We start from the raw sequence: 20,293 nt of genomic DNA, 5'->3' as shown, positions 1-20,293 counted from the left end.
TACATTATTTATATCACACCTTTTGTTATTACCAAGCTAGCTTTTCCTACAGAAATTCCCATCATTAATGGCAAAACAAAGATTTGACATTCTGCCTGTTTCTTTTGACCCCCAAGGTGTTTAACTGCAACACTGAATTTGCATACAACACTCAGCTGAGAAATACTGTTGTCTCAGCCACTTGAAGTGCAATTTTTCTATTAAACCTATCTTACTATATAAAGTATGATGTTTTATAATTCACAAGGATTAGTAAAATGGGTCTAAGGAAGCGATGTTTATAATAAGCCACTGAAATTGTCTACTACACAGTTGGCCCTCTGTTTAAGTACAGCTTAAAATAATTTTAGTTTAAGCATCCCATTGTTTTCCCCAAATCTGCCACTTCTTTTATGGATACCATTGATTCTGTCTGTTCTTCAGAGGATGACCAGATATTACATGATCCTCAAATCGCTGAGTGAATAGTGAAAAGATTAGTACTTTCCCATACACTGTTTTTGCATTAATGTGTTTCATGAATGCAGTCATGTACCATTAATAACTAAATTTAGCTTTTATTAAGCATGACCGCACAACAGAAGAGACAAATACTTTTTATTTCACTTCTGTGTTTTATTCTGAAACCACTGACCTCATTTTTAGGACTAAAGATCTCACAGGTAAAAATAAGAGGGAAGGATGAAACAAAGGTGCCATAAATCAGTACTTCAAAAGCATTCTTCTGCCATACAGGAAAAGAAATAATGTATTATATTTTGCTCTGTGAAAAATTAATGAAAAATTGTATCCAGTATATGAAGTTATATTTTGGATCAGAACATAATCTAGATCAGTTTCATTTGACCTCTAGTTTTTGTTTAAGAAAAACCCCAAACACCTTTGTTGTATGGCTTTTTGAAAAGCTAATGACAAAACAGGAAAATGAAACTTGCAGTTCAAGACAGAAAAATCATGCCCCGTGGCTTGTGAGCTTTTAGACAGAAAATGAACAACTAAACCTAGATTTGCTTTGTCTTTCATGTACCTTGTGAAAAACCTGCTCAAAAGTATTATTAAAATAAAAATTGCATCCTGCTTTAAGTCAGTCTGTTTTATGAATAAACCCGCCTGCTCTAGGTCACCAAACCTTAGCTTTTTTTAAATTTTAAAAATAAAACAAAGCCAAACGTTAACATAGTCCAAACTGTATTCTAGTACACTCACACTAATCTTATGGAACAACAATCTTGCAAAACAAACATCTGAGTGTTACAAAAGTAATTTTTAGGCTAGTTGTGATACCTCTTCCTCTGAAAGACTTCTATAAGTACTTAAACATTCAACTCAACAAGCTTATGTAGCTGATAAAGACCATTTTCATGATGCTTTTCAGACTGGTCAATGATGCACTGAGAATCCACCTAATCAAAAGAAGCATGATGAAAAGTCAGAATGCATTCTTATTAACGTTTTCCTATATAACATAGTTAAGGAAAAGAGTTTTGAAGAGTTTTGACAGTTTCAAATCATACAGACATTTCAATTCCATGCCACACATTTCAACATAAGAGCCTACTATAGAACTATAAAATGCTATATCTCATGGTTTCCTGAGTCAGACTACTATTCCACAGCCAATTCCAAAGCATTACAGGTAGTATTTTATATGACGATGTAAGAAAGATGTCCTGAGATTCTTCAGACTCCAGATGCAGTGGGGAAAATCCTTATCGAAGGTCTACACATTAACTTGTTATAACAAGCTAAACACCAGTATAACAGAATAGGAGATTATCTATCAGGATAACTGAATTTGAAATATGAAAATAGAAACACTTTGGCTTAAGGCAGGATATCATGACATACTCTAACATCTTAGTGAATGCCTACTAGAAATATGTGCCCTTGGTGCTCATCACTAATGTTAACTTTTCCAAGAAAAGAGACCTAAACCCCTCATTTATGCGCCTCATGGTGGGAGAGGCAAAGGGCGGGGGTGTGTAGAAATCTTACTCCTATGCTCCGTAATTCCTTATTCCCTTTTAATTAAGAAAATGCACTTGTTTATCAGGAAATCGGGTTGCCTGCAGAGGCTTTTACAGAAAGAAAGGTAAGATTTCTAAACACGGTAGGAAGCTAGACTTTTCAGCTTTTCTCAAAATCCAGGAGGGTTTTGTACACTGCCCTCAATTTGATCCCAGCACATTATTCTAAAGCAAGCTGCATTTCTGTCAGCTTAAAGGGAAAAGCCACCCAAAAGCACAGTGACCCAAAACAAAACTAAAATGCACTGCATTCAGATAAATCCTAAACAAGAAAAATATACGAATCTTTTTTCTTTTAGGCCACAGCTGCCTAACAGAAACAAGAACACAAAATTTTAACTTCCAACAAATGTAAAGTAAACTTAAAAATCATGAAGTGTTCTGTTTGAAAAGGCTAAATATTTGTATATACAAAATTAAAAAAGAAACCACAAACAAAAACAAAAAAGCCCACCCAACAAACTAAGAAACAGGATATCAATAGAGGCTGACGTATACACAACAGTCCCTGTGCTTTAAGTTTGACTCTATAATGCTTTCGGTATCTTTAAATTCAAATTTTTTTTTCCTCCCCAGGCTCTAAAAGGACATCCTTCCAAAGCAAACTCTCTCCCTTTGACCACTCTTAACTAACTGTGCCGGGGTACCCTAACTACTCTTTTTAAGGGGAAAAGGGGAAAAAAAAAATTATCTGTATACACTTACCTGATTCCATGCATAGGGCTTCTCATACCATGTGGGAACAATTATATCTCGAGGTTTTGATTTGCAGATTAAGCTGAAATTACATAAAAATAGCCTTAAGAAATAAACTTAATTATAAATACAAAAGGATTTTTATACTGGATACAACGAGGCATTTATGAGGTGTCTGTGCTGAGGGGAATCTTAAGTTTCCTTGTTAATCTAGTCTGATTTGTTCACTTCTTACACTAGAGGGGCAAACTGCAGAAAAGACAAAATGCAGATTTTCACAGGGACATTTAGTGTATCAGAATGTATTTGCTTTTAAAGAAAATAATGTGGTGGGTTTTTTTTAAATTTACAAAGTACTAGAATTTGCAACTGTCATTTATTCCTTAAGTTTATGCATGCTTATCCACTAGAATGTATAATCCAGCTATTTTAGGGTATTTTGTTTTGCATGACAACTCAATCACTACAGATTGTCTGTCTGCTCCAGTTATTTCCTCAAGCTGTGCAAAGTACAACAGTAGCAGACATTAATTAATTCTGTCTAGATGCGTTTTTCAAACACTCATGTTAGTCTTAAGTAGTGGTGACATGTTGTAAATACAATTAGCTTTCAAAAAATGGAAAAAATTATGAAAGACTTTTCAGGCTAAATTTTTACATATTTACTTCTATTAATAAAAGGTTAGGTTTTTCCCAAGACGTAAAACGAAGCACAATCAGAAAAAAAAAATTCAAAATTAGGAGAGATTTTACAAGAATGAAAAGATGTGATGACAATGTCTCTTCCTTCAAAAATGTAAATAAAAAAATAAGAAAAATTAGCTGTAGGATCATTGAAACAGAATCAGTAAAAGCACAGAGATTCCAAGAGAAAATGCTACTACAGAATGGTACAAAATCCTAAAGAAAAAATAAAGCCCAGAAGGCTGACGAGAATGGCCGAGTCAGGCAGTCAGCACTGACTGAACTGGGGATCACGTCAACTGCACAGGCTGCTCCTTCCCCTCCTGACCGGCTGGAGATGTCTAAACAATCACCCAAACAAGGTGCCAAAACAGTAACAAGTATTAACCCATCGTAAGAAAGAGCAGTGACATTTTGTGTTTTGAATTTAGAATACAAGGGTTGATGTCCACACATGAGCTCCTGTTATTGTCACAGTCACCTCCAGAGAGGTTTTGTGGTTTTGCTTCTTTCTGCCTCTCCACTTTCCTTGACTTCTCCCTACATTTACTACTACATGAATCATGCGAGCCATCTTCTAAACATGGTACTATACTACATGGCAGTGTCCAAAGACAATGCGGACACCAGCTGGCCTGAGGTACTTGGACACAAATAGGAAATTAAATATTGCATCAGCAGTACTCTTCGCAGTTGGTATTTTACCAAGAGTTTTGCAGATGCAAAACGTGAACAGCTTGCCGTCAGCCTGCACCAGTGCTCCTCAAGTTGAATGCACAAACAGCATGCATCTCTGAGGTACAGCCTTTGTGAAGCCGTACCACCACTTTCTGGAGGCATGCACAAAGCACTGCAACAGCTGGCTGGAAGCTCCCATGTCTCAGAGAGAAGAGCAGCTGACCCGCTGGCAGCACGCAGTGTAGCACCCAGACCAAAAATCATAACCTTGCTCCCTTGTCATATCCAACATGCCTGCTGGTCAGCTAACATATAATAGGTACCTCCACATCTTCTGGCAATTGTTTAATTTCATTTCCAGTGCCTCCAAAGGTAAGGCTGATTCCCCCTGCACTTGTTAATTTATTATAAAATGCACCACACTGAATTTTCTTTCAGGTTTTGGAAATGAGAAGTATGGGCACTTGCTTTCAACTAAGGGCATACTAACACTTTGTGGGTGGTTTTTTTTTTTTTTGTTTTTTTTTTTTTTTTTTTTTTTACAGCTGGGAAAAAAAATATCAACCAAGCAGGTACATTCAAAAACAAGAAACACATGAAACCTAAGCATAAACAGCTGCTCTGATAATAATTTTGATAACCTAGACTAAGGGCAGCTAAGCTTAAAAGCTTCTGATCTTTATCAGCATGAGGAATTGCCTCACTGTGGCATACAGTTACTTTAGAAAAGCTCTATTCATGAAAAAGGTCACATTTCCTAGAGATGAGGCCAATACTAGAGAGCATAACATAACTCTTAATTTATGGCTGAGCCAGAGTTCCTTCTGAAATCTGTTTAGTACAGAGCCAGGTAAGGATGAGAAAGTCTACTGATGATGCAGATAGCACCAAAATGCACACTACATTTACAAACAAGCGAGTATTTTTCATGGCATGCTCAGCACTGGCAGACATTAGGAGGAGCTGTTACAGGGATACTTCATTGAACTGGCTCCCGGAACACTTCCCACACACCACAAGCTGAAAAAAATTCTCAAGACTGGCTGTGCTGACTCACAATAGTCTTTCATAACCACTGCTTCAGTTACAAGCAGCAGGGAGGCCTGCTGGAAGAGGCAGGTGGCCTTACTTCAATTTGTAATTAACCTGGGACTTCCAGCAATTACCTTGGCCAACACCTATCCAACACAGGTCTGATGACAGAGGAAAGGCAGCATACACAATTCAAATTTAATGTACAGGGAGAAAGAATTCTAAATCCTTCTGCACTCTTATGCCATAGAGCTTCATTAGCTTTGTCCTGGGTGCACAAAACAAAGATACATCAGAACTGGTATCCTGTAGAACAGGTTTTACATACTAGGTTTTATGACTCTTAAGCGATCAGGCTTCCCTGAAGAACCAGTGCTTCCACAAGAAGTCTGAAGTTGAGTATAGCGCTTTATAAATAAAGTAAATTAAATGCATCATTAAATGAGAACATAAATTATTTCCCAAAGCCGAATCTGAGCTATGCTTCAAGCAATCATTTAGTTTGCTTTTGCTGAGACTGTGAAACAGATCTGATTTCTACAAAATTACCATATAAGTTTCTGACGAACGTTTTCCTGCAGCTGTGTCATTCTTTCTTGTCCAGAACACACCGCACATTCACAGAGCAGCTCATTAATGGCTGTCCTTAGGATGTTTATCTGTAAAAATACCAGTGACAGAATATAAAGCACTCTAAACCAGCACTACTTCTGTATTATATTACACTGACAAGGTGGTCATGGCACCCACACCACTGAACGTCAACTGGAGTATTATTAACATAAGCAAAACCATCTGAAGCTTTAGAAACACTTCTTCCTCCAGATGCATCTCTGCTAGTCAAAGACACCGATGTTCACCCACTTGACATCACAATCTTCAAGGTTACTCAGGTATGCCATAAAATATACAGGCTACCACACTTGCCTGGTTTTTTTTTCCAGCACAGAATTCCTTCTGTAAAAGTTTTAAGGTTTTTCTCTATCTGCTCATAATTTTCACATGCACAACAGCTTGGTATTACCATTCTGGCTAAGGTGCCACGAATACAGACATCACACACACCAAGGCAGTGCTTTCAGACAACAGCAGCTCACAGGTCTGCGCACCAGCATGTCCACCATGTCCCTAAAAAGCCTCTAGAAAGCACTGGTCATCACCTGATGTGCCTGCTCTGTACCTAAAGTAATCAGGGCATGTGAGGTCCTTCAATGTCTAAAGCACATGTCAAATCTGGAGCACAGGTCAAATACAGCTTAGTGTCCTGCGTAACAGAGTGCATGCACATACTTCCCTCTGACAGATCTCTGCCTGCAAGTGACACAAAGGCTGTAATGCGGAATATGGGGGTTTTTATTGTTTGTTTGGTTGATCTGCTCTGGGAGAAGTAGCTTGATACAGATGGCTTATCAGAGCTGTAAAATCAAACTGAAGATTGCAAAGCAGTAATGCTAGGCTGATCAGTAAACGGCACAATAATCCTAAAAATGTAGCTAACAAGTATTGACATCTGAATAGGGCAAAATCAACACTTTTGATAAGTGTACAATGTATTGTTCTGTAATATTTTATTTTGGTCAAAGTATATGGAGGGGGTAACTGGTTTTTTCCTGATAAGAATCCAAGGTTATAAACAGGTAGCACACTAAAAAAAACCACCCCAAAACAACAGCTTAACACAAGTTTTCTTATTAACTGTAAGAGTTACCAAGCTCTGATGCATTGAATTCTACTTAATTCCTACTCTAACAAAAATTCTTACGCATCTTTTACCTCTGATATGTCTTCCGCTCCAAAATGCACATCAAATGTCAACTCCATGTCGTTCTCTGGAAGCAGTGGAGCCCCACAAGTCTGACTCCAACCCAAACCACACAGAACACCAGTAAAATACTTTCCACTTTTATCAATCCTATACAAAAGAAGAAAGAAAACAGTCTTGCCTAGAGATGAAGAAACTAAACTCATATGAAGACAGACTTAAATGCATTTGACTAAGCCATGTCAAGCAATATTCAGGTGTTTTAAAGAAGCTAAAAACAATTGGGAGGCATCTACACCTAGTCATATTGGCTTTTTTAAATATAGCGATGAAACAAAACTGAAGTTCTGGTTATGAGAACATATACTCATAAAACTTAAAAAGTGAATTGTGCATATGCAAAATAAAACTTTAATTAACGAAAGCTAGCTTCACTATATTGAAATTACAGTCTACAAGAATTTAAACGAAGTACAACAGTAATGCAACTGCCAGAACTCAGCTTTTATAAAAATCACACAAGTTCCTCTCCTCACATAGATTTAAAACTTGCGCAGTTCTACAGTTCATCTTCCTAGGCTTCCAGCATGATAACTGTATTGCCTTATCATGAGGGCAGAGCCTGCAGCACCAATTTTAAGTACATGAAACAAGTTATCTTAGCTACATGCTATATTAAAACTGATAAAAGATACAATAACTGCACAAACAGAAAGAGAATATGCTACATGCCGAAAGCGGGGGAGGTGGTGGTGGTGGTGGAAATCTGTCACCAAAATACCTGAGTTCTATAGTAGGAGCAAACAGCATACTGAGGAGTGCAAGCAGGCCAGGAATAGGAGGCATCAAAGATGTTTCCTCTAAAATCACAGTAGATCCTGTCACAAAAAAAACCAACACCCCTGAAGCCAAACAGAAAAAACCCTAATGAGTATCTAATGAAAATGAAAACTCAAGAGGATGTAATATAGGACTACAGTGACATACTTACTCATAGAACTATTTATAATAAAAATAATATTCTAGAGAAACTGTCCAAAAATTTTTATTACGCATTACCAGTTGCATTTGCTGATAAAGAAGCAGCAACCAACAATTGCTGAAAGGGATCTTCTGGAGCATCATGGACAACAACAGAGTTTATGCTCTCCTTTTGTATGAAAGCATTTCTGTGGAGGAAATAAGAAATATTTTTAACATTAAAAAACCCCAAAACCGATAGAAACCTAAATAAAAAGAATTATTTTGAAGTCACAATGCAACCTCAAAGGATAGCAGTTACTGTCTGAAGATTACCTGAATAGCATTTATAGCAGATGTATATGATGGTTAATAAATTATGTATCTGTAAGACATTAAAGCACCTTTAATAAAACTATTCTTAAAATATTACATAGCAATAGCGTGCATATTAACACAATTCAGGTGGGACTACTTCAGTCTTTTCAATGAGTAAACATTCTGTAAAAATCTGTGAGAGTAACTAGGATGGTTTTTGCCTATTTATCAAAAATAACAGCTGAGAACATGCCTATACTTCACCGTAAAAGTCTTCTCATACCTGAACTGGGATACTCTAGTCATACTGTAGCATTTCACCTCATAAGGACTGAACGGGCCAAACACTGTTACCTTCAAAGAGAGAGAGAACAAATGATATTCTAGTTAGCCAGCACCTGGATCTCTCCAAATCAATATCCTTTATAAATGAAAACCAAAACACATTTCAGCATGTATTGAGCAACACTGAAAGGATAAATTTTTGAACAGCATTTTTGTTTCACCCATCTAAAGATAACTTTGCTTGTTGAACCACCTAAACACAAATAATATATTTTCACAGGTGCTGGGGATTAATGACTTTCCTCTGGCTTAAAAAACACAAGTTCAGACTTCATAGAGCACCTATCAAAATCAGATCATTTCTGCTTACATGAGCAGGTCTTTAATCTTGAAAATATCTCACTTTATGAAAGTGAGTAGTTAAACAAGGGTTACTCCTGTGGGTAAACTGAGCATGATTAGGTGGCTTGGAAGCCTGAAATGGGAAAAAAAATTATAATGTAGACGAGACTTAACTTGTAATCAGAATGCAGAACAGGACACACATTTTAATGTTCTATATTCCAGCTTAGTAGTGACTAGGTATCTCAAAATACATAAGTAAGAATAAATTCTGAGTTTGGAATTGGCAGTGGAAAAACATCCACTGTTTCATCATTACCAGTTATAGGAGTGTTTGCTGCATCACCTCTCCTAGCTGCTTACCTATTGCTAACTGAGGAAGATCAAAACACTGTGTACGGTAAAAACCATGTTTAAATTTTCTGAAAAATGGATAGAGCCATAATATTGCTTTTTGCTGTAGCTTATATAATGAAGACTACCATGTGTGGAAACATTGTGTTCAGTTTTTTTATTTTATCTTTGTTCTGCAGTGGTTTGAAATGCTGCCTTAGAATGTGTTAGAAAGGTCAGTTCACTTAGGTCTCAGGCTATACTTCGAAACTTTGTTAAAAGCCTCACATTACGTTTTTCTACCAACAGAAGGTAGAATGCACTATGAAAGGCATCAAGTGTGGCTTGGTTATTAAAAGTACTTTCAGTATTCACTTTCATTATAATGATGTGAGAAGCAAGGTCATGTAATCACATATGAAAGCCACCACTCAAGTTACCTTATGGGTTGGTGCACCAGATTTATTGTCAGAAAACAAGTTCAACAATCTTTCAATGAGGTGCTTTTCTTCTTCTCTTAAAGATACAGGCATTTTCTCTTCTTTCTTTATTTGGTCCAAAAATAATCCTTTGAGCAAATCGTGGCTTTGCTACATAATAACAGAAGAGAGTTAAACGCATGGAACAGCTATGTTTTTAAAAAAATTTACAAAAAAGGTCCTACACAAAGAACACACGTACTCGCATATGAATACAAAAAAACATTGTCCTTAAAACAAAACCGGAACACAGTTAAAACTATGAAACAGTTATATTTTTTTAAAGTTTCAAATAACAGTGGAGCAGTTCAATTGATGCCATTATCTTCTGGCAAACATCTCTTTCAAAAGGCATCTCAAAGCAGCAATGCTTTTGGCCAAGAGCTCAATATGCATTATGCACACACATTAAAATATATTGTCCCATTCAAGTATTAATCTTGCCTAATGCCGTAGCATTAGGCAAGACTTCAGTTCAACTGAAATAAATTAGTATAAGTAAAGTAGAAGCAGCATACTCAACACATACTTTTGATTTGTATGATTCTTCTGCTAGTTCAGCGTAACATTCTTCAATAAGCACGTCTCGAATATTCACAAGCTCTTTGCACCTCGAGTAACGGAAAACATCCACATGCAGAACACTATCCACAAGTGAATACACCTTCACTAGAAGAGTATAGCCATTTACTAGTGAGGCAAATCTCTGACTGGCACTGTAACTCCACCGTTCCCCACATACAAGAGATTTTGCAGATGGACGCATCTTGCATATCTTGAATTCTAAAGCCTAGAGCAAAAACATTGAAAACAACACTTGCTTGAGTAGAGAATCATCATGAAAATCTCTCATCTTTGCAACAAACTGTTTGAATTAATAACTACAAATGACTTCATAATTATTGCAGTGGCTTATGTAAATTCCTAGGACTGCTGTAAAGCTACTGGCGTAATTCCTATTGTATCAATGGCAATGCAGCTACACATTACATCTCCTATCGCTTCAATACTGTACATAGTCGCTAATGAATCAGGGCAAACAGAGCATAAATAAAAGATAATTTGGTATTAATTCACCATCCACATTAAAATCCTATGAGTATAGAGATGTCTACTCTGGAAAAAACTTTGCAATCCACAGCTCTTTTCAACTAAGGTAACAGAAAACTTGGCAAGACCATTGTAGCTATTCTGTCCCTGGCAGGCAAGAGTAATGAAGTTCTCATTTAACCCCGTTCCACAATCACTACCTGTAATTATGTCTTTGAATGAATTTACAACAGAAACCTTGGTTTTTTTCCTAGCCGGTCATTAAAACTGGTCATAAAAAGATTAGGCCTGAAGTGGAAATACATTTCCCTTTAATACATCTGAAGAAAAACACAAGAGAGGATACTTCTTGCCAAAATTAATTCTACTTTTTTTTTTTAATCAATTATAAAAGAAAACCAAACAAAATTAACCCTGTCAAGATCTAATACTAAGAAGATATAAATAAAATAAAACCATACTTCTGCTGGTTCATTTCTTTCATCATTAAATGCTTCAGAGAGTAAAGACAGTATGATACACCTGTTTCAATTAACCTAAAAATATCCAAATGAGGACTGAAAAGCTGAATTCTACTTGACGACTCCAGTTATTTTATTTATAAATATAGCTCAAGAGAATTATTTTTCTGAAAAGCTAGCTATAAAGTACCTCAGATTTGTGTTACAGAGCACTACTTAGTTATCAAGAGAGCTCTGTCTAAAAAGATGCAAATAAAGCCAGTAGTTCAAAGAATAGCAAAGCAGCACAAAGCAAAACCAGAGACTTCTGGCTTTGTGAAATTTAAATCAGGTATCTCCTATGTATTTGTCCTGTAACTAACAGTGCAGCAGAGCAGGAGCTTTGATGGAACAAAAATACTCTGCACAGTAATGACACAAGATACTTGTCACTGCAGGCTTGTGCCAAGCAGACAAGAAGAGATCCTACACTGACACTTACCTGTTGTAGGAGCAGCTAGGTTTACGCAGAGAATAACAGATTAAACTAGTCATTCACAGTTTCTCCTCTTTAGGCTGTTTTCTAGGCTGTCTCATTTACCCAGAGGTTCTTTAGACTAAAGCGAAGTTCATCTATTGCTCAGCTTGTTAGTCCTGAGCTTTGCATACAAGCAAGCAATAGAGGAACCAGAACAACATTCCCCTCCTAGAAAGATGTGCCACTTCTCATATAACTGATGGACAGCAAAGAAACTGATAACCAAAAGCAACAAGCAGCAAAAGGCAGCTGTTAGAGCAATTTCCCCTCTCCTTATGCTGTTCCTGTGATTACAGGTGGGAGATAGATCCCACTATGCTGTCTCCACAGAAACAGGACTAGTACAAACATTCAGTTAAAAAAAAAAATAAATACAAACAACATCTTTTATAGGCAGTCAGGCAGCAAGTTCAGGTTTTTTGTTTTTTCTTCTCTTTCGTTTTTCTGTCTAGCAAGTGCCCCTGCAAACAAAAGGCTGGCTAACATTTCTCTACAATTAAATACAATGTAATTCAGTTACACTCAAGAATTACGGGTCTGTGCATACTCATCTGTGGAAAACATTTATCCACCTATTACTGCAGATGATTTGTAGGTACTCCCATTAGCAAAATACATGTTAGTTCATTATTATTCTGAAAAGAATTATGATTTGAAGTACACTTCTGTTTGCCAGACCAGACATGAAAATATCTATTAAGCAGCAAATAGGATCACCTCTACCTGGAAAGGAAGCTCTTGAAGACAGCTTGGAATCTCTTTTAATTTCTTTAAAGGCACTTTTGATCTATTGCCGTAATCCACAAAAAAAACCTGGAAAAAGAATCAAGAGCATCTACAGAGATTCCACAACATTAGAAGTGCTACTCTTAGTGGCAAGGAAAGCTACAACCTAAGTTCAATAATTACAGCACAGCACAACCTTATGAATTGAAATGGAAGCAAATTCAGAGTCTGGAAAACATGCAAATAAAGCCATGTCAAAAATAATAGGTCAAATTTTATCACGCCTCCTATTTGATCCCTTGGCTTAAACATCTACTGGTAATGCAAATAATCTGCTAAATCTAGACAAGGCAAATTTCACTGAAAGGCTCTAAACCTCTCCCCACAATTAAATCTATATAACCTTACTTTTAACAGTGAGTGATACTACCTAATAACTGCTTTTAGATAAGCAAATGCTAACACAGATGGGTGACTGTTTATAAATGCAGAAGAGAAAGTGATGAGATTAGCACTGTTATTCACTGGTTTTCCATTACTTTAAACAGATGACAATGTTCAGTATTAACTCTATAGTGGTGACACCTAGCTATGTTATGAAATCAAGAAATTCAAAGAAGGAATGGGCTGTGCAAAGGCCTGTCTTACAAAAATTTAAAAAAAAAAAAATTCCTTAACTGCTGAAAAGAAAAATATTGGCCTGAAAAATTAATACCAATCTTGAACTGTGGCTCTACTTTCCGTTACTGATCTTGGCACAAAAAGCTACAGTGTTCTGATGAATTTGCTGATGATATAACCCAGCAACATAAACACTGGCATTAAAAAAATAAAAAGTCACACTGAATGGACCCCAGAACTCAACAGGAACAGGGAGAACCAAATTATATGAAGTAAAAGATCATACCCTTTGGAATTTTTAACAATTTCTGCTATAAATGCTCCATTATTATTTATAAATTCTAATTAGTTGGAACTTACCAAGCAGACAGAACTGAGTATAAAATGACAAGAGATGGCCCATGCAAAAAAGCTATGAAAAGGTAAATGTGGCATATGCCACATGAAATATTTTTGAATGCAGAGGAGAAACACTGTGTTGGAAGAGGAATACAAACATCATTGCATAAGCAAAGGCAGAACTGTAAGTATGGGAGCATGCATAATTCTGCTTCAGAAAAGTGAGGTCAAAACAAAACAGAGTGAGATGGAGACCATGTGAACAGACAGCCAATGTAGGGTGTGAGATGAGAAAGAGTGCAGCTTTCTACAATTAGCAAGACACAGTCCAGGAAGAAAGAGATAGACAAGAAACGGGAGGGGATGGGAAAGAGGAGGAAAAGAAGAAAACCTATGTAAACCAGGGAAGGAAACACTGGCAGAAGAACAAGCTTAGACGAAAGGGCCATGAATGACTAAAAAATGCCAATACGGTGGGGCAAGAAACTTAATTTTCAGATGTGTTTCAATATATTTATGAAGAGAAAGTGATGGGGCTGCTGCCAGCAATGCAGCACTGGACTGTGATCTGCCATTCCTTGCCATGTTTTCAAGGTTACTGAAGGTTTCAATCTTTATTTTGCTTCACTCTGCTTCAGCAAACAAGCCACTTTACTGTACCAACAACAGCCTCTCAATTTAATACTAAAATATTCCTGTGTTTTGGAAAAAACCTAATTAATCTATCCTGGCAACGTTCTATTAAGGTTTTATTTTAGTTCAACAGATTTCTTTACTGGAATATTTATAATTACCATGAACATAGCGCTTTGTTAAGAAAGTGTAGCTCCAAGACTGAACCGGTAGGATGTAATTGGGTTAACAATCTGACATAATATATTACTGTACCTCAGCAAAATCTCCACACACATACAGAATACGAGCTCTATAGTATCCTCTGTTTTCCAGATGAGTGAATGGTGCCAGACAAACTAACTCTGGATGTGGAGACACTGACAAATCCATCAGGTTCTGGTAGTTAATTTCAGCAGCTAGAGCCTGGAGTACAGTCCTATTTTTTTCATCTATCCTGTAACCCCAGAAGTGTCCAACTTCTACTATCTGAAAGTACAAAAATTAGATAATAACAAAATTAATATTATTTTATTCTTCTACATCAAACACAAAACACATCTGAGCAAAACACATGAAAGCACTCCTACTCCTAACATGCACAGAGAAATGTTCTCATACTGCAATACTGCAGTGAAATATTTCTCTCTCATAATTAGATGATATTTTGAAATGTTTATTTGCCGTGCAACTGCAATACACTTTTCATCTAAACAGACCCTGATATAAGCACTACTAAAATACAGAAAATTAAGAAAACACTGCTTCCATTTTTCTGAACCAAATTAACATACAGAAAATATAAGGTATACAGTTGATTAGACAGATACATACAGACGTGGTGCGCTTTCTTATTAGTGGGAGAATTAGCTACATCAGCAAATCAGCATTGTTACTTAGATTAGCCATCCTTTAGGAAACTGAAAAGAATACACCGCTATTTAAATCAAATTGAATAAGTCATCTTTTGAAATGGCTTATGGAACTCACATATTATTCCTGATCTTATATCAAATGCTTGTGATAAAAAAAATGAATATTTATTTACAATATATATTATATTAAACAGAAGTAGCATAGATAGCTAAGTGATTGGAATGTGTCTGATCAAATCCATGAACATTTTTGATCCAAGAGACTTAGCTGAATAAAATGAAGAAAGTATTCTTTTTTGCACTCGCAAAATACGTCACTACTACCAAGAGCTGTTTTAATACTTCAGTCTATGATTTCCACTAGGTCAGTGGTTTGGATTTCTTTTATTATTTTTATTTCCCCAGCATATATATTGCTTGCTATTACTCAATTTCTTGAGAAGATAATAGTTAACACATGATTTAAAAATTCTCAGCTTCAGAATTAAGAAATATTTATACACATAAGATTTTCCCCAACACACTATTTTTTATGCATGCAATATTTTCCCAAATGAGCATGCAGTACCGTTAACTCATCTCATTTCTCACATCTACAGCTTCTGAAGAAAACTGCCAGTTAATAGTAACCAGGTAAATGGCCCAAATACCTACTGATTCTCATTTCTATAGCGTACACAAATATTTTATCTCTCCTATTAACCCTATTTACATTTATGCCTACTTCCAGCTAACACTTACTGCCAGCAAATCCCACAAATTTTGGCAAGTGCAAATAAATTTAAATGTCTGAAATTTGTTTGCGACATGCAAGTACTGTTTAACAAAGAACTACTAGAAATTATACCAAGCATATTCTCCATATCTCTTACAGATACCGCTGTATAAAAACATTATTAGGACCCATTCTTTTATTTTACACTTGTCAGATATTTATCCCTACAAAGTTATCTAGGCACTGCTTATTAGATATGTCCTACTTCAGATGCAGAACATTCCTACCTCTGTTATGTTGATGGACAGCAGACTATTTGGGACCACCTTTGATTCTTCTGAAGTACCAAATGAGGTTTCCACAGGCTCCACTGTCTGTTTCTGACAGTCCACATTTACTCTAAGAAGTTTATGGAATGAAGATGCTAAACACTTCACACAAGGGAAAACTCAAGAGTTAAATTTTTTGCTTTCATTTGCTTCCCCAGGTATCCCTAGGGCACATTTATGGGCTTTTTGCTATGGCTTCTAAGCTCATTTTTAAAAACAAATTGAGTACACTACAGCACAAAGATAAATAGAGTGTATCTTGTTTTTAATACATAATATTCCTTTTACTTTGCAGAAGTTAAGAAATCTAAAATTAGTCTTTCAGCCTAGGAGGGTTCTTTCTTGAGACCCTCAAGAACTAATTTTCACAGAGATTAAGTGCTGTTTTGGGCACAGTGAAAGTGCTAAAATGTTTTACTGAAAACTAAGTACAATCAACTGAAGTGTTCACCTGCACTGTAACCTTTCCAGTTCATTCCTACCTTCCTATTTTAGATTTCATGTTTAAAAATATTAAAATGGCTGCAGCCCAACCAGCAGCTAGGCAAATTATCATTTTAGCAAGTTGCTTGTATGACCTGAAGCTGAGAATCACAGATAGCATACAACAACAGCGAAACCCACATGGCCAGATTTTTCTAGCAAAAGCAGGTGCAGACTGAAAAGACTCACTACACTGCATTGCTCATCAGTATTTTCTATTATGTCTCCCCATCTTATGCTGTTACATTTCCCCTCAATTTCTGTTGTTATACTCCTCCTCCCTCCCTTTCTGTCCCCAAATGCCACTCCTTATTTTGGTTCTAGCAATCCCCACATCGTCTCTAGCATGAGCAGAAATTACTGTGTACATCCATTTTTCCATATGCCAAAGGCAAATGGACCAGAACCTTAAAAAAAACCCCAACCAGTGTATACTTGGAATTATCTTAAACAGTAAAACACCTTTCACTATAAAGAAATATTTAAGACAATCATGTTATTTCTAGTCATGCAAAGACATTCTGCTCACACAAAGGTTACACATCTGTTTTTTGAACCTAACATGTCTTCCTTGGTGACACTTCCAAGGAAATTCCCACTGAATCCAACAAGCCTCATTTCAACTTTACACTGCAGAGAAACCCTTTTCTATATGCAGTATAATCACCTTAGAGATTCCACACTTGCAGTTGTAAGACCTTGCAACTGCCTTTCAATATCATCTCGATAATGAACATTCAGCTCAAGAGGAATTTTCAGCTGCGACATCTTGACTGACAGGTACACTGCAGGAAGAACCTTAAAGCCTTCCATTGGGTTACGGGAGAACTCTACAAAAGCCCTGTTCAAAAAAAAACCACCCCAAACTAAAAAACCAAAAAAACCAAAACGAAACCCCTCCAAACAAAAACCAACAAATAAAATTGTAATAAATACTTGATGAGACATCACACCCACACGCACCCCCCCACCCCCCCCAAAAAAAAAAAACCACCCACCAAAAAACCCACAAAAGCCATCATTTCTTCTCCCTGTCTTTATCTTAGCAGTCCAGCAAAGAGTAAAACATAGGCTTCTCTCACAGGCTTTGCCTACTGCTATCATGCACCTTAAAATTTTAATAGTCACGACGGTTGTAAGAAAACTTTCTAACATTCTCACAAGTACATACCAAACATACTGACTGTTTAATAATACAAATAGGAAGGATGTGAAAATATAGGTAAGAAAGCACTGAAGATTGGAAAAGGCATAAGAAGGGCTACATGACAGTCCAAAGTCAGCCAGAAGATGAGCTAAAACAGTCACATGTATTTTGTGCAAAGCCATCTGCCTGTATAAATGAGCTAAATTCAGTATACAATGTAGAAAAACACAGACAGATCTGCTGCAGTTAAGGTCCACGGTCAGACAACAGAAGAGACAAAACAGGAGTTGGTCTTTAACTCAGATAGTTTATCTAATGTTATTCCAACCAATCCATATCAAACTTCAAAACCACGTTCCTTCAGCCAATACATTAAAAATACATTACTGATTCCAAAGAGATGAGAAGAAAAACTCATTTTGTCAGTGACAAAGAAAGAAATTGATTACTAGGTTCATAACTGAGAACGTGAGGAAGGCAGGAGACTTAAAGTGTTTTATACTTACTTTGATCCATCATAGGCAATAGATTTTACCTGCCCACACTGTCTAAACAGTGACTGCAACTGTTTATGGTATAGGTACCCATAGGGAGGAATATTCTTCAGCTGTTAAGAAAAAGAAGTTTAATTGAGATACATTTGATTATTTTAATGCATTATTAAGTTTGCCTAAATAGTTTCTTCCTCCACTTGAACTGCAATAGTGATATACAATCTAAACCAACAAATTAAAAAAATGCTATATATATAAAATTCAAAAATCTCAAGAGACAATAAAATCAAGAGTTTTGCTGCCAATGCTACCCTACTCCCTCAAACCAGCAGATAGATGTTTTCTTTCTCTTAACTATAAATGAAGCAGCTTCATCGGTAATTACATATATTTCTTTGATAAATTATTCCTAGGAGCTGTATAACATCCGCCTTTCTGCTTGTAACAGAAAAGCAATGGATTCCTATGCTTCCTTGTCCATCAGTGGGAACTACATCTCAGGCAGTGCGCATAGCCTGGGAAACAGGAGGAGATACAGCCCTGCATGTCCTGGCAGAACTACCATGTATTGAATTACTGACATATGGTGCTACACACTGTAGAGCAGTGGAGAAGTGTGGATGGATATATGCTTCTTTGTCATTCCTAAGAGCAACCTCCTGTGTGAAGGAGTAGCTCAAACATAATGTGCTTCTACATGGAGCAAAGGGACAACTCAGCTGTTGTGAGAGGTCAGTAAGGGTAACACTGAAGTGGGAATTTGTAACAGACCATCAGTCAGGATAAAGGAGACAATCTTTAGTCAACTTACAGTGGTCTCCAGATCACAGACTCTGCATCTTAGAGGGAGACAATAAGGTCCCTGATAACCTGCTGGAAGGGCAGCACACAAGCTCCTAGACTTCTGTAGAGTGTTCAAAGTAAATTCTTTGGGTCAGAGATCACCTATGCAAACTGGATCCCTGCAAATCCATAGGCCCCAATGGGATGCACCCACGAGTGTGGAGGGAGCTGGCGGATGTTCTTGCTGAGCCACTCCCCATCACCTTTGAAAGGTCGTGGAGGACAGGAGAGGTGCCCGAGGACTGGAGGAAAGCAAATGTTGCTCCAATCTTCAAAAAGGGCAAGAAGGAGGACCTGGGCAACTATAGGCCAGTCAGCCTCACCTCTGTCCCTGGAAAGGTGATGGAGCAGTTCATCCTGGAGGTCATCTCCAGGCATGTAGGAGACAAGAACGTTATCAAAAACATTCAACATGGATTCACCAAGGGAAGATCATCCTTGACCAACCTGACAGCCTTCTATGAGGGCGTGACTGGCTTAGTCGATGAAGGGAGAGCAGTGGATGCTGCCTATCTTGACTTCAGTAACGCATTCAACACTGTCTCCCATAACATCCTCACAGGCAAGCTAAGGAAGTGTGGGTTGGATGAGTGGACAGTGAGGTGCACAGAGAACTGGTTCAACAACAGAACTCAGAGGGTCGTGATCAATGGAGCAGAGCCTGGTTGGAGGCCTGTAACCAGTGGTGTTCCACAGGGGCCTGTGCTGGGTCCGGTCCTGTTCAACATATTCATCAGTGACCTGGATGATGGGATAGAGTGTAACCTCAGCAAGTTCGCTGATGACACCAAGCTGGGAGGAGTGGCTGATACACCAGAAGGCCGTGCTGCCATTCATCGAGACCTGGACAGGCTGGAGAGCTGGGCCGAGGGGATGATCAGGATGATGGGACTAGGCTCTTTTCAATAGTGCCCAACAACAGGACAAGGGGTAATGGGTACAAGTTGGAACACAGGAAGTTCCACCTCAACATGAGAAAAATCTTCTTTACTCTGAGGGTTACAGAGCAGTGGCACAGGCTGCCCAGGGGAGGTTGTGGAGTCTCCTTCCTTGGAGACATTCAAAACCCACCTGGACATGTTCCTGTGCCCCCTGCTCTGGGTGTCCCTGCTCAAGCAGAGGGGTTAGAAGAGATGATCTCCAGAGGTCCCTTTCAACCCCTACCATTCTGTGATTCTGTGAACACCGGTCATGAACCAAACAGGGCTCTTCTGGGTCTGCTATTAGTGAACAGTGTAGAGTTGTTATGGAAGCAGTAATCAACAGCAGCCTGGGCCAGAGCAACCAGGGAACAGAGAAGCTCATGATCCTGAGGAGAATGAGGAAGACAAGTAGCTGAATACACATCCTGAAGTCCAGGGCAGCACAGTTTGGTTTATTCAGGTAACTGGTAGGTGGGATCCCATGGGAAGCTGCAAAACCTCCACCCTCAGACCTTTTTCCAAAGCCAGATGAATGAAGGCCTATGCAACATGGTCTGAATTC

General features: G+C 37.6%; 1 protein-coding gene across 2 annotated transcripts in view; it reads right to left on the bottom strand.

The window, feature by feature from the left end:
- Positions 1-569: 569 nt before the first annotated feature.
- TDRD9 (tudor domain containing 9) overlaps positions 570-20,293 on the bottom strand; it is a 92,278-nt gene continuing 72,554 nt past the window's right edge. For both annotated transcript variants that reach the window (XM_064460882.1, XM_064460881.1), the window contains 14 exons: positions 17,978-18,078; positions 16,992-17,165; positions 15,800-15,911; positions 14,199-14,411; positions 12,348-12,437; positions 10,126-10,386; positions 9,558-9,707; positions 8,441-8,511; positions 7,939-8,048; positions 7,661-7,757; positions 6,891-7,029; positions 5,667-5,776; positions 2,733-2,805; positions 570-1,403 (listed from right to left, as the gene is read on the bottom strand). In XM_064460882.1, coding sequence (XP_064316952.1) covers positions 1,314-1,403; positions 2,733-2,805; positions 5,667-5,776; positions 6,891-7,029; positions 7,661-7,757; positions 7,939-8,048; positions 8,441-8,511; positions 9,558-9,707; positions 10,126-10,386; positions 12,348-12,437; positions 14,199-14,411; positions 15,800-15,911; positions 16,992-17,165; positions 17,978-18,078 — 1,791 coding nt within the window. In that variant the 3' untranslated portion in view covers positions 570-1,313. The remainder of the gene's footprint in view (positions 1,404-2,732; positions 2,806-5,666; positions 5,777-6,890; positions 7,030-7,660; positions 7,758-7,938; positions 8,049-8,440; positions 8,512-9,557; positions 9,708-10,125; positions 10,387-12,347; positions 12,438-14,198; positions 14,412-15,799; positions 15,912-16,991; positions 17,166-17,977; positions 18,079-20,293) is intronic.

This window comes from Phalacrocorax carbo, chromosome 9 (genome assembly GCF_963921805.1).
Source record: "Phalacrocorax carbo chromosome 9, bPhaCar2.1, whole genome shotgun sequence".
Lineage (NCBI taxonomy): Eukaryota > Metazoa > Chordata > Aves > Suliformes > Phalacrocoracidae > Phalacrocorax > Phalacrocorax carbo.
Note: the sequence above shows the minus strand (reverse complement) of the source record. Positions and strands in the feature narration are given on the sequence as shown.